The sequence below is a fragment of the Vidua chalybeata genome, chromosome 24 (assembly GCF_026979565.1).
Source record: "Vidua chalybeata isolate OUT-0048 chromosome 24, bVidCha1 merged haplotype, whole genome shotgun sequence".
Lineage (NCBI taxonomy): Eukaryota > Metazoa > Chordata > Aves > Passeriformes > Viduidae > Vidua > Vidua chalybeata.
Window position 1 is genome coordinate 4,673,844 of NC_071553.1, and position 12,163 is coordinate 4,686,006.

Consider the following 12,163-nt stretch of genomic DNA (forward strand, 5'->3'; position numbering starts at 1 on the left):
GAAAAGCCAGGTGGCTGCCGAGGAAGGCAGGAGCCTCCCCTGAAATGGAAAATGTAAACCTCCCGCCCTCGGAATTGTTATCATTTTGAAATTAAGGGGCTCTCAGGCAAAGATATGGGAATAGGAATAACAGTTCTTTATTAGGGAAAATTAAAAATACAAATGCAATAGTACAAAAAAAAAAACAACCAAAAAACAAACACTGGCAGAGTCAGAGCAGGCCCTGGCAGGCTGTGGGTCAGGGAGGTGGCAGCAGTGCCATTCCATGGGGGCTCAGCCCTCCTGCAGTGCCAGCTGTGCTTCTGCTGGAGCAGGATCCTGGACAAGGCTGGAGTTTTCCTCTGGAGCTCCAGGGCTGCTGGAGATGGGCCTGGGCTCCCTCTGGGAATGCAGTGGGGCAGAAAGCTGCTCCTCTGGGAATGCAGTGGGGCACAAAGCTGCTCCTCTGGGAATGCAGTGGGGCAGAAAGCTGCTCCCCTGGGAATGCAGTGGGCAAAGGCTGCTGTGGTGTCCCAAAGCCTCAGATTGTATCCAGGTAGGAATGCTTGGCTCCTCCCCTGGGCAGAGCCTCTCCCCATGGGATGATGGAATTTTCTCAGCCATGCAGGGACGCTCACTGGCCCTGAGCAGAAGATAATTAATAATTAATGGTTCATTAACAGCAGAGATATCCTGGAGGGAGGATTGGCTGTGGAAGAGAGAAAGAGAACTGCCCAATGAGCAGAGGAGAACTGCCCCAGCTCTGACAGATTAATAGAACTCACACCCCCAGCTCAGGACAGCAGAGGGACACACACTCGGTGCTCCCGAGGGAAGGGAACCCGTGCTGGCACGGGATGAGCAGCGACAGCACTGCCGCGATGGAGAAAGTGTTTTTCCAAGAGCTGTCTCGCTTGGATTTGGGATGCAAGCAGTCCTGGAGGAGCTCTGGAAAACATCTGGGTAACAGCCCCTTTTGCCAGAAAATAGTTTGGTTATCACCAAAAAAGCTTTGGTTTGTTTGCTAGAAAAGATTTAGATTGTGACTGAACCCATATGGTCCATTTTCTAACGAGTACTTGGGTTATAATTCAGAATGTTTTGGTTGGTTTGGGTGCTTGTTGGCAATTTGGGAAGTGTGTGCTTGTGGTTTTTTGTTTTCACGGGAAAAAAAAAGCCAACAAGGAATTTTCTGACTTTCTGGGCTGGTGGGAGGATGTGGAGTGTGGGTTAAACCCTGAGGGTTGAACCTTCCTGGGGGTTACAGCACCTGCCTGGATATGGGATGGGGAGGGAATCGTGTGCGCCACAAAATAAACCAATGAATGGGGAAATTGGGGGATTTCTGTCCAAATAGTGAAAGCAGGAGCAGGTAGGGCATGGAAACGAGCTCATGTCCTGGAGTGAAGGTCTGGGGTGCTGATGAAGAGGAGAAGGCAGGACAGCTCTGGGGAGCACCTCAGAGCAAACCAGGGAGGGAACCTGGGGACCACCTTGGAGGAAATGAGAGAAGGAAACTGGGACCATCCTGGGGGAATGAGAGAAGGAAACTGGGACCATCCTGGAAAAAGCAAGAGAAGAAACCTGGAGACCACCTTGGAGAAAACAAGAGATGGAACCTGGGACCATCCTGGAGGAAATGAGAGAAGGAAACTGGGACCATCCTGGGGGAATGAGGGAAGGAAACTGGGACCATCCTGGGGGAATGAGAGAAGGAAACTGGGACCATCCTGGAAAAAGCAAGAGAAGAAACCTGGAGACCACCTTGGAGGAAACAAGAGAAGGAACCTGGGACCATCTTGGAGGAAATGAGAAGGAACCTGGGGACCATCCTGGAAAAAGCAAGAGAAGGAACTGGGGACCATCCTGAAGGAAATCAGAGAAGGAACCTGGAGATCATCCTGGAGGAAATGCAAGGAGGAACCTGATGGGCTCCATCTCCTTGCCCCATGTCCTCTCCGCCTCCATCCCCGCTCTCTCCAGCGGCGGAAGGAGGGCAGACAAAAGCCTTTCCCTCCCGAGCCAAGAGCCGCGAGTCCCTTTGTGCTGGGGCAAGGTTGGCTCAGCTTTTGGCGAGCGCAGCCCCGGCCCAGCGCGGTGACGTCGGGTCCCTCGTCCCCGATAAGCGCTGCCCGTTATCGCATCGCTGCCCTTTGATCTCGCCCCCGAGGGCGCCGATCCCGCAGGGTCCTCGCGGCCCGAGGCACAAAGCGGCCCTTGAGGCCGGGCTCGGGAGGTGCCAATGGCAAGCGGAGGTCGGCACATCAGAGCCGGCGCTGCCTCCCGGGATAAAAGCGGGAGCCCGGGCGGCCGTGCCCGGCTGCTGCCGCCTCCCGAGGGCTGGACGCGGCTGCTCGGCACCATGAAGTGGCTCCCGGTGGTCCTGGCGTGTCTGCAGCTGGCGGAGGGGGCGGTCAGGTGGGTGAGAGGGCGGAGAACGGAGCGCGGGGGATGCGGAGCCACTGGGAGTGCGGAGACCACACGGGTGTCACAGCCCAGGGCAGCTCCGGGGGCATGGAGAGATCCTGGGGCATGGAGAGATCCTGGGCATGGAGAGATCCTGGAATGTGGAGAGCTCCTGGGGCATGGAGAGATCCTGGGGCATGGAGAGATCCTGGGGCATGGAGAGATCCAGGGCATGGAGAGATCTTGGACATGGAGAGATCCTGGGCATGGAGAGATCCTGGGGCATGGAGAGATCCTGGAATGTGGAGAGATCCGGGGCATGGAGAGATCCTGGGCATGGAGAGATCCTGGGCATGGAGAAATCCTGGGGCATGGAGAGATCCTGGAATGTGGAGAGATCCTGGGGCATGGAGAGATCCTGGAATGTGGAGAGATCCGGGGCATGGAGAGATCCTGGGCATGGAGAGCTCCTGGGGCATGGAGAGATCCTGGGCATGGAGAGATCCTGGGCATGGAGAGATCCTGGGCATGGAGAGATCCTGAGCATGGAGAGATCCTGGGGCATGGAGAGATCCTGGACATGGAGAGATCCTGGGCATGGAGAGATCTTGGACATGGAGAGATCCTGGGCATGGAGAGATCCTGGGGCATGGAGAGATCCTGGGCATGGAGAGATCCTGAGCATGGAGAGATCCTGGGGCATGGAGAGATCCTGGACATGGAGAGATTTTGGGGCATGGAGAGCTCCTGGATGTGGAGAGCAGCTCCTGGGATGTGGAGAGCTCCATGGGACATGGAGAGCATGGGATGCTCCATAGGATGTGGAGAGCAGATCCTGGGATCTGGAGAGCAGTTCTTGAGGACATGGAGAGCTCCTGTCATGTCTCAAAGGAGCCCAGAGAACTGAGCCTTTGAAAATGCTGAAAATCTTCTTATTTCCTGCTGTGTTCTGTTGTGTTTTGTCTCTGTCTGTGCAGGATCAATCTGAAGAAAGGCCTGTCCATCCGGGACAAGATGAGGGCAGCTGGGGTGCTGGATGATTTCCTGAAGCACATTAAATACGATCCGGTGAAGAAATACCAGCCCGGGCAGGGCTCCGTGGTCAGGGAGCCCATCAGCAACCACCTGGATGTGAGTGCCCCACGCTCCCCTCCCTGCCTGTCCTTCCTCCCTCCCAGCTGCCACAGCAACCTGGACACCCCTGAGCCTCCAGGAGTGAGAAACTGCTTTTCCCCCCACCCTTAAATTGCTTTTTTCCCCACCCTTAAATTGTTTCCCCCCCTACTCTAAAGTTGCTTTTTTACTCGCCCTTAAATTGCTTTTTCCCCCACCCTTAAATTGCTTTTCTCCCCACCTCTAAATTGCTTTTCCCCCCACTCTTATATTGTTTTTCCCCCCACCCTTTAATTGTTTTCCCCACACCCTTAAATTGCTTTTTTACCCACCTTTAAATTTCCCCCCCCACTCTTAAGTTGCTTTTTTACCTGCCCTTAAATTGCTTTTTCCCCCACCTTTAATTTTTTCCCCCACTCTTAAGTTGCTTTTTCCCCCACCCTTAAATTGCTTTCCCCCCACCTTTAAATTGCTTCCCCCCCAACCCTTAAATTGCTTTTTTCCCCACCTTTAATTTTTTTCCCCCACTCATAGATTGCTTTTTTACCCACCCTTAAATTACTTCCCCCCCCACCCTTAAATTGCTTTTCCCCCACTCTTTTAACTTCTGCTTTGAACTTCAAAGAAGTTGACCCCCAGCCACAAAGAGCCAGGCTCTTCTCTATGAAACAAACCCACAGTAATTATTTAATATTTCATTTTTTTGGGGGGAGTTAGAAGCAGGATGAGAGCTCAGCCTGCTCCTGCCTGGCTGGGGGATGCCAGGGGGGAGCCTGAGCCCGTGGCCAGTGGAGATTCCCTTGTTTTTTTCCAGTCCTCCTACTTCGGGGAGATCAGCATCGGGGAGCCCCCCCAAAAGTTTCTGGTGCTCTTTGACACCGGCTCCTCCAACCTGTGGGTGCCCTCCACGGACTGCCAGAGCCCTGCTTGCTGTGAGTACCCCGGGATGCTGTGAGCAGAGCTGTTCCTGCTCCTGGGAGCAATTAGTACTCACTAATTAGCACCAGCTATGCCAGCACTGCAGGGCTCGAGGCTCCCTGCGTTCCAGAGCACCCCAAGATGGGTTTAGGTGCCAGTGGGTGCCCAAAGCCACGTCCTTGTCCCTGTTCTTCCACGTCCTTCCCCTGTCACGCTGGGGACACCACGGTGCCAGACCAAAAATGACCCCGGGATGCTGATCTGGGGTAGCTGGTGCTTCCTTGGGAGGCTCAGAGCCCCCAAATCCCCACAGCCACCCCAGGAGCCTCAGGGGTGCAAATCTCAGAGCCCCCAAATCCCCACAGCCATCCCAGGAATCTCAGGGGTGCTCCCTGAGCATCCCAGGAACCTCAGGGGTGCAAATCTCAGAGCCCCCAAATCCCCACAGCCATCTCAGGAACCTCAGGGGTGCAAATCTCAGAGCCCCCAAATTCCCATAGCCATCTCAGGAACCTCAGGGGTGCAAATCTCAGAGCCCCCAAATTCCCATAGCCATCTCAGGAACCTCAGGGGTGCTCCCTGGGCATCCCAGGAACCTCAGGGGTGCAAATCTCAGAGCCCCCAAATCCCCACAGCCATCCCAGGAATCTCAGGGGTGCTCCCTGGGCATCCCAGGAATCTCAGGGGTGCTCCCTGAGCATCTCAGGAACCTCAGGGGTGCTCTCTGAGCATCCCAGGAACCTCAGGGGTGCTCCTTTGGCATCCCAGGAATCTCAGGGGTGCTCCCTGGGGATCCCAGGAACCTCAGGGGTGCAAATCTCAGAGCCCCCAAATCCCCACAGCCATCGCAGGAACCTCAGGGGTGCTCCCTGGGCATCCCAGGAATCTCAGGGGCGCTCCCTGGGCATCTGCAGCCGGGCAGGGGGAAGAGGAAAAGTGGGAATTGCGGACTTGGCGTCCCACTCGCAGCAGAGCTCATCCCTCGGGGTGGGAGAGTGATGGGGTTTCACTGTGAGGGCTTTGCCCTTGTGCTTGTGACCCCTGTGATGCAAATGTGAAACCGGCAGCTCGCTAAACTCTTTATGGAGTTTAGAGTTATACACTAAAGAATTACAGGATTACAAATGTAGGAAAAATATAAAAGCGAAAATCCTAAGGCATCACCTGGGGAGGGATCCGGGCAAAGCTGGGATGCAAACCCCACAACCCAAAGGAGAACAGGACAGAGGAGCAGCCCGTCCCCATCCCCAGGAGCGGGGAGTTACCCCAAGGGAGCACCCAGCAGTGAAATCCCCCTGCAGAACAGGACCTGATCCCTGGGAATTGTACCCAGCAGTGAAATCCCACTGAAAAACAGACCTGATCCCTGGGAATTGTACCCAGCAGTGAAATCCCACTGCAGAACAGGATCTGACCCCTGGGAATTGTACCCAGCAGTGAAATCCCACTGAAAAACAGACCTGATCCCTGGGAATTGTACCCAGCAGTGAAATCCCACTGCAGCCCATGCCCAGGGCTTTTCCCTCTTCTCCCTCCCCCAGTCAACCACGCCAAGTTCAAGCCCAGTGACTCGGCCACCTTCACCCCCCGTGGCCAGTCCTGCACCGTGTCCTACGGCAGCGGCTCCGTCACCATCGTGCTGGGCTCCGACACGCTCAGGGTGAGTGCCCCCCGTGCCAGCCCTGCCCTCCTGCTCCTCCTGGCTGGGCGTCCCCACGGAATGAGCCCGGGAGGAACCTTAGGGCCGATCTTGTGTCCTGAGCTCGACTTGGACAAACCCTGGCAGAACGGATGGGAAGTGTTTGCTGCCACCCTCGGTCCCCCAGCTGGCCTTTGGCTGGGTTTTAACCCAAATCCTGGGGGTTTTTCCCCAATTTTCCCCTCTGCCTGGTGCTTTTGGAGCAGCAGCCACCCCTCAGGCTCGCCTGGCTGACCTCGGATCCCCTTCCCCTGCAGATCCAGAGCATCACTGTCACACAGCAGGAGTTTGGGCTCAGCCAGGACGAGCCCACCCAGCCTTTCTACTTCGCGGATTTCGATGGCATCCTGGGCATGGCCTACCCCTCGCTGGCAGTGGGGGGCATGGCCTCGGCGCTGGGGGGGATGCTGGAGCAGAACCAGCTGGCTGAGCCCGTCTTCAGCTTTTACTTCTCACGGTAAAAACCTTTCAGGGCACTCTGCATGTCCTGGTGTCCCCTGTCTGCACGTCCTGGTGTCCTGTCTGCATGTCCTGGTGTCCCCTGTCTGCATGTCCTGGTGTCCACGTGTCGTGGTGTCCCCTGTCTGCATGTCCTGGTGTCCACGTGTCGTGGTGTCCCCTGTCTGCATGTCCTGGTGTCCTCTGCATGTCCTGGTGTCCTGTCTGCATGTCCTGGTGTCCACACATCCTGGTGTCCCCTGTCTGCACGTCCTGATGTCCCCTGCTTGCACATCCTGGTGTCCCCTGCTTGCATCTGCACATCCTGGTGTCCCCTGCCCACATGTCCTGGTGCCCCCTGCCCACACATCCTGGTGTCCCCTGCCTGCATGTCTTGGTGTGCCCTGCCTGTCCCCATGAGGGTTCCTTGGGGATTTACCCCTCTCCAGCCCACGTTTGCCGCACGGATTTCCCGATCTCCGCTGCTGTGACTCTGTTTTTTCGCAGCCAGCCCACCTACGAGTACGGGGGAGAGCTCGTCCTGGGGGGCGTCGACCCTCGGCTCTTCCAGGGGGACATCGCGTGGGTGCCGGTGACACAGAAGCTCTACTGGCAGGTGGCACTTGAGGAGTGAGTGGTGTTTGTACCTCTGGCCGGTTCAGCTGCTGCTTTGCAGGCTCGGTGCTTTGGGTTTGGGGGCCAGCGGGTGCCCACAGCCACGTCCTCGTCCCCGTTGTCCTCCCAGGTTTGCCATCGGGAACTCAGTGACCAGCTGGTGCAGCCAGGGCTGCCAGGCCATCGTGGACACAGGCACATTCCTGCTGACCGTGCCCCAGGAGTACCTAGAGAGCATCCTGGAGGCCCTGGGAGCCCAGGAGACCAGCTATGGGGTGAGTGTGGGGATTCTGGGGGGTCTGGAGCAGTGGGGAGCCTGCACGGGACTCAGAGCCCTGGGCTCAGGCCAGGTCCCACAAAACTCATGTGGCACCTGCAGGAAAAGGGACTGCAGGGGTGACATCAGGCTGAGAAAGGTGGGGATGTTCAGCCTGGAGAGGAGAACATTGCGTGGAAACCTCACAGCCCGTTCCAGGATCTGAAGGGGCTACAGGGAAGCCAGAGAGCGACTTGGGACAAAGGCCTGGAGTGACAGGACAAGGGGGGGATGGGTTCAGATTGAAAGAGAGGAAATTTCGGTTTGATATGGGGAAGGAATTGCTCCCTGTGAGGGGGGGGAGGCCCTGGGATGGATTTCCCAGAGCAGCTGCGGCTGCCCCATCCCTGGGAGTGTCCAAGGCCAGGCTGGAGCACCCTGGGACAGTGGAAGGTGGCACCGGGTGACCTTTAAATTCCCTTCCCACCCAAACCACGCCACGATTCCGCGGTGTGGCGCTGCCGGGGGGGGGAGTGTTTGTCACCCTTTGTCCCCTCCCTGCCACCCCCCCGTGTCTCTGTCCCCACAGTACGCAGTGGACTGCGCCCACACGCAGAGCATGCCCCCCATCACCTTCGGCATCGGCGGCGCTCGGCTCGCGCTCTCCCCGTCCGCCTACGTCCTGAACGTACGTGTGGGATTGATCCCGAGGGTTCCCGAGAATTCCCCGGGCACCGGGAACATCCCCAGGGTTCCTGAGAGTTCCCCGGGCACCGGGAACATCCTGAGAATTCCCCAGGCACCGGGAACATCTCCAGAGTTCCCGAGAGTTCCCCGGGCACCGGGAACATCCTGAGAATTCCCGAGAGTTCCCCGGGCACCGGGAACATCCTGAGAATTCCCGAGAGTTCCCCGGGCACCGGGAACATCCTGAGAATTCCCGAGAGTTCCCCGGGCACCGGGAACATCCTGAGAGTTCCTGAGAGTTCCCCGGGCACCGGGAACATCCCGAGAGTTCCCGAGAGTTCCCCGGGCACCGGGAACATCCTGAGAATTCCCCAGGCACCGGGAACATCCCCAGAGTTCCTGAGAATTCCCCGGGCACCGGGAACATCCTGAGAGTTCCCCAGAGATCCCCAGGCACCAGGAACATCCCGAGAGTTCCCGAGAGTTCCCCGGGCACCGAGAACATCCCTGGGCACCGGGAACATTCCAAGAGTTCCCCAGAGTTCCCCGGGCACCAGGAACATCCTGAGAATTCCTGAGAGTTCCCCAGGCACTGGGAACATCCCAGAGTTCCCAAGAGTTCCCTGGGCACTGGGAACATCCCAAGAGTTCCTGAGAGTTCCCCAGGCACCGGGAACATCCTGAGGCATGGGAAACCTCCTGGGAATTCCTGAGGCACCAGGAACATCCTGGGAATTCCCAAGAGTTCCCGAGGCACTGGGAACATCCTGAGTGTTCCTGAGGCACCGGGAACATCCCGGGCATTCCCGAGGCATTCCCGGGAAGAGCCCGGAGCTCCGTGGCCAGCAGCGATGCTCTCCCTGTGCTGCTGGAGGTGCTGACCCCCCGTTCTTCCCCCCCTCCAGAGCAATGGCTACTGCACCCTGGCCATCGAGGCCACCTACCTGCCCTCCCAGGACGGGCAGCCCCTCTGGATCCTGGGAAACGTTTTCCTGAAGGAATATTACACCGCCTTCGACATGGCCAACGACCGCGTGGGCTTCGCCCCGTCGGCCTAGAGGAAGCCAATTCCAGCCCCTCTCCCGGCCCACGGAGTGCCACAGCATTCCCAGGGACCTTTCTGCTCCTTTCCGTCCCCGTCCCTCGGGATTTGTGTGTCAGCGCGTGCCCGCGGATCCCGTCGCGAATAAACCCCCCCATCCCAAATGGTCTCTGAGCTCCTGGGTTCGTTGGGAGCAGCCTGAGGGGTTCCGTTGTCGCTGTTGGACACGAAATGAGTACACAGAAGCCTGGTGAGTTCAAAAGAGAAAAAGAGCTAATTTTATTTCTGGCCTCGCAATATGTAGAATTCGAAAAGCGGCAGCGGATTGGAGGATGGAATTGCCACCTCTCCAACCACACTGGTCAGGCCAACAGTCCATCAGTTCTCTCCTCCCACAAAAAAAAAAGAATACAAAACAATCATCATTTCTGGTCAACCACACTGGTCAAACCAACAGTCCATCAGTTCTCTCCTCCCACAAAAAAAAAGAATACAAAACAATCATTATTTGCATGAACAGCACGTGAAAACTCCAGTAGAGATATGCAAACGTCAAAAAGCATTAAAAGGACTTAAAAAAAAAACCTAAAAAGCATTTTAAAAGGACTTTAAAAAAATTTAAAAAAAACTTAACACTTTTAAAAATCAAAACAACACTCCGTGGCTCACAATTCCTTGCTCCAGCAAGGTAAGTGCTGGGATGAGCTCCAGGCCCTGGGGTAAAGCCCCAGGGATGGGCAGTCCCCACCTCCAACCCTCGGGAATCCTCAGAGGGGAAGCCCCTGAGCTTCCCTGCAGCTGGAAAAGCTTTGCCAAAGCCCTGTGGTGGATCCAAGCGGGATCCTGAGGCTGTGAGCTGAGCCACGACACCCAAACGACCCCTGAGCCCTGAAGTGTGGCCGTTCAGCCTGGGAAAACTGCACTGGAATATCGGGAACTGGGGGCAGGCGTGGCCGAAGGGGATGGGGAGCACCCCGGGCAGGGGGAGGTTGGGTGACCCCGCTCTTTCCCAGCATCCAGAGTGGGTTTTTTTAGGAGTTCTTTATCAGCCGAGCTGGCTCTCAGATGCGTTCACGGCTCTGTCACAGGAAGGACACAAAGTGCTCCGAGCTTTGAGTCAAAATATTGACACAGGCTGAGCGCGCTGAGGCGGAGATTAGGCGGGAGCGGACAGCAGGGAAGGGCATTCCTCCTCCTCCTCTTCCCTCTGGAATGGGAACGTTCTGCTGGAAGCAGGGCGGTGGTGGCAGGAGGGGACAGGCAAAGGCTGCCCGTGTCCCTGCTGCTCTTCGCTGTCCCCTTTGCTCCCTGCAGGACCTGCCCAGGCCAAGGCAGACCCGGAACCTCGTGGGGATTTCCCGAGCTCCTGGAGATTCCAAGCATCGCTCCATGCCCAAAAGCTTGGATGGAAGCAGCCAGCAGGTCTGCAGGCGCCTGGAACATTCCCGGAACCCCAGCAGCAGGAATTTCCATTTGCTGGAAAGGGTGTGTGTGGTTGTGCCTCTGTTTTCCGGAAAGTTGGAGCTGGGAGAAAAAAAACTCCTTTAACGGGGTGATAACGACAGCGTTTGGCTTCTTATCAGATGTCCCCTGTTTGTGCTGGGGATCTGAGCTGCGTGAGGAGGGAAATCCCGCGGGGAAATCGGCCCGGGTGTGTGCGGGGACAAAGCCGAGGGTGGGAGCAGGGATTGAGGGCAGCAGGAGGGAAGGAGCTGGGCACCGAGCTGGCCGTGCCCAGCTGGCCCGGCCCCGGAGCTGCCCCCGGGCCACCGCCACCGCCGGGGACATGTGGGGGCTGGCACTGGCCCTGCTGTGCCCCCCGCTCCGGGAGGGGACCTCAGGTGGGTCTGGGGGCAGGTGAGGATGAGGGGTCTGGGGGTGAGGATGAGGGGTCGGGGGATGAAGATGAGGGGTCTGGGGGAGGGTGGAGTTGGGGATGAGGGGTCTGGGAGTGAGGATGAAGGGTCTGGGGGTGAGGATGAGGATAAGGGGTCTGGGAGTGAGGATGAAGGGTCTGGGGGTGAGGATGAGGGATCTGGGGGCAGGTGGGGATGAAGATGAGGGGTCTGGGGGAGGGTGGAGTTGGGGATGAGGCGTCTGGGGGTGAGGATGAAGGGTCTGGGGTTGAGGATAAGGATAAAGGGTTTGGGGGCAGGTGAGGATGAAGATGAGGGATCTTGGGGTGAGGATGAGATGAGGGGTTTGGGGGTGACGATGAAGGGTCTGGGGGTGAGGATGAGGATAAGGATAAGGATGAGGATGAGGATGAGGATGAGGATGAGGATGAGGATGAGGGGTTTGGGCGCAGGTGGGGGTGACGATGAAGGGCCTGGGGGTGAGGATGAGTGGGAGTGGGAGAATTCCTGGCTGAGGACTGCAGGGCTGAGCCCTGGCTGGAGCCTTTGGAAGCAGTTTGGAGCAGGAGGAGCTGCGTGTGAACAGCTCCAGGTTCCTTGGCTGGGCTTTCTTTTTTCCCAAGGGGGACTTGCTCACGTGCATTTGCAAATAAAGGAGGGATTAAATCAGGGATTAAAGCAAAGACGCCCAGGCTGAGGAAAACACCCTGGGTTTGGTCTCCAGGGGTAAAACTCATGGCTGCAGCCTCCAAGGAGGGCGGGGAGGAAGGATTTGAGGTGCTTGAGGTGCGGATGGGCCCGAGAGGAGCTGCTGGATGCAGGGTCAGATGGATTGGGATGGTGCAGGGTGCCCAGGGATGACCTGAAGCTGTCCTCGAGGTGCAGGGTGGGTGGGTGATGCTCAGGAGATGCAGGACATTGCCCGTGGCACGTGACCACCTCAAAAATCCGCTGTTTCCAGCCCAATTTGCCAGCAGGATGATCCTGGCCACTGAAACCCCATCCTGTGGCCACAGGCAGGGAGGGGACAGGGTCACCTGGGGGCTCGAGGCACCGTGGGGTCCCCACCGCCCGCTCCTGCTGCAGCCCCCTGTTCCCAGTTCATCTCACCCCAAATGTCCTGGCACAGCTTCCCTGGCACACCGCAGACCCCG

At 57.6% G+C, this 12,163-nt stretch overlaps 1 protein-coding gene across 1 annotated transcript; it reads left to right on the forward strand.

Annotated features, from left to right (window-relative positions):
• Positions 1-2,231: 2,231 nt before the first annotated feature.
• PGC (progastricsin) lies at positions 2,232-9,316 on the forward strand. Its single transcript, XM_053964050.1, has 9 exons — positions 2,232-2,397; positions 3,363-3,516; positions 4,313-4,430; positions 5,958-6,076; positions 6,373-6,572; positions 7,061-7,183; positions 7,299-7,443; positions 8,014-8,112; positions 9,017-9,316. Exons 1-9 carry the CDS (start codon positions 2,342-2,344, stop codon positions 9,167-9,169), a joined length of 1,167 nt encoding a protein of 388 aa, XP_053820025.1. The 5' UTR covers positions 2,232-2,341; the 3' UTR covers positions 9,170-9,316.
• Positions 9,317-12,163: the final 2,847 nt, after the last annotated feature.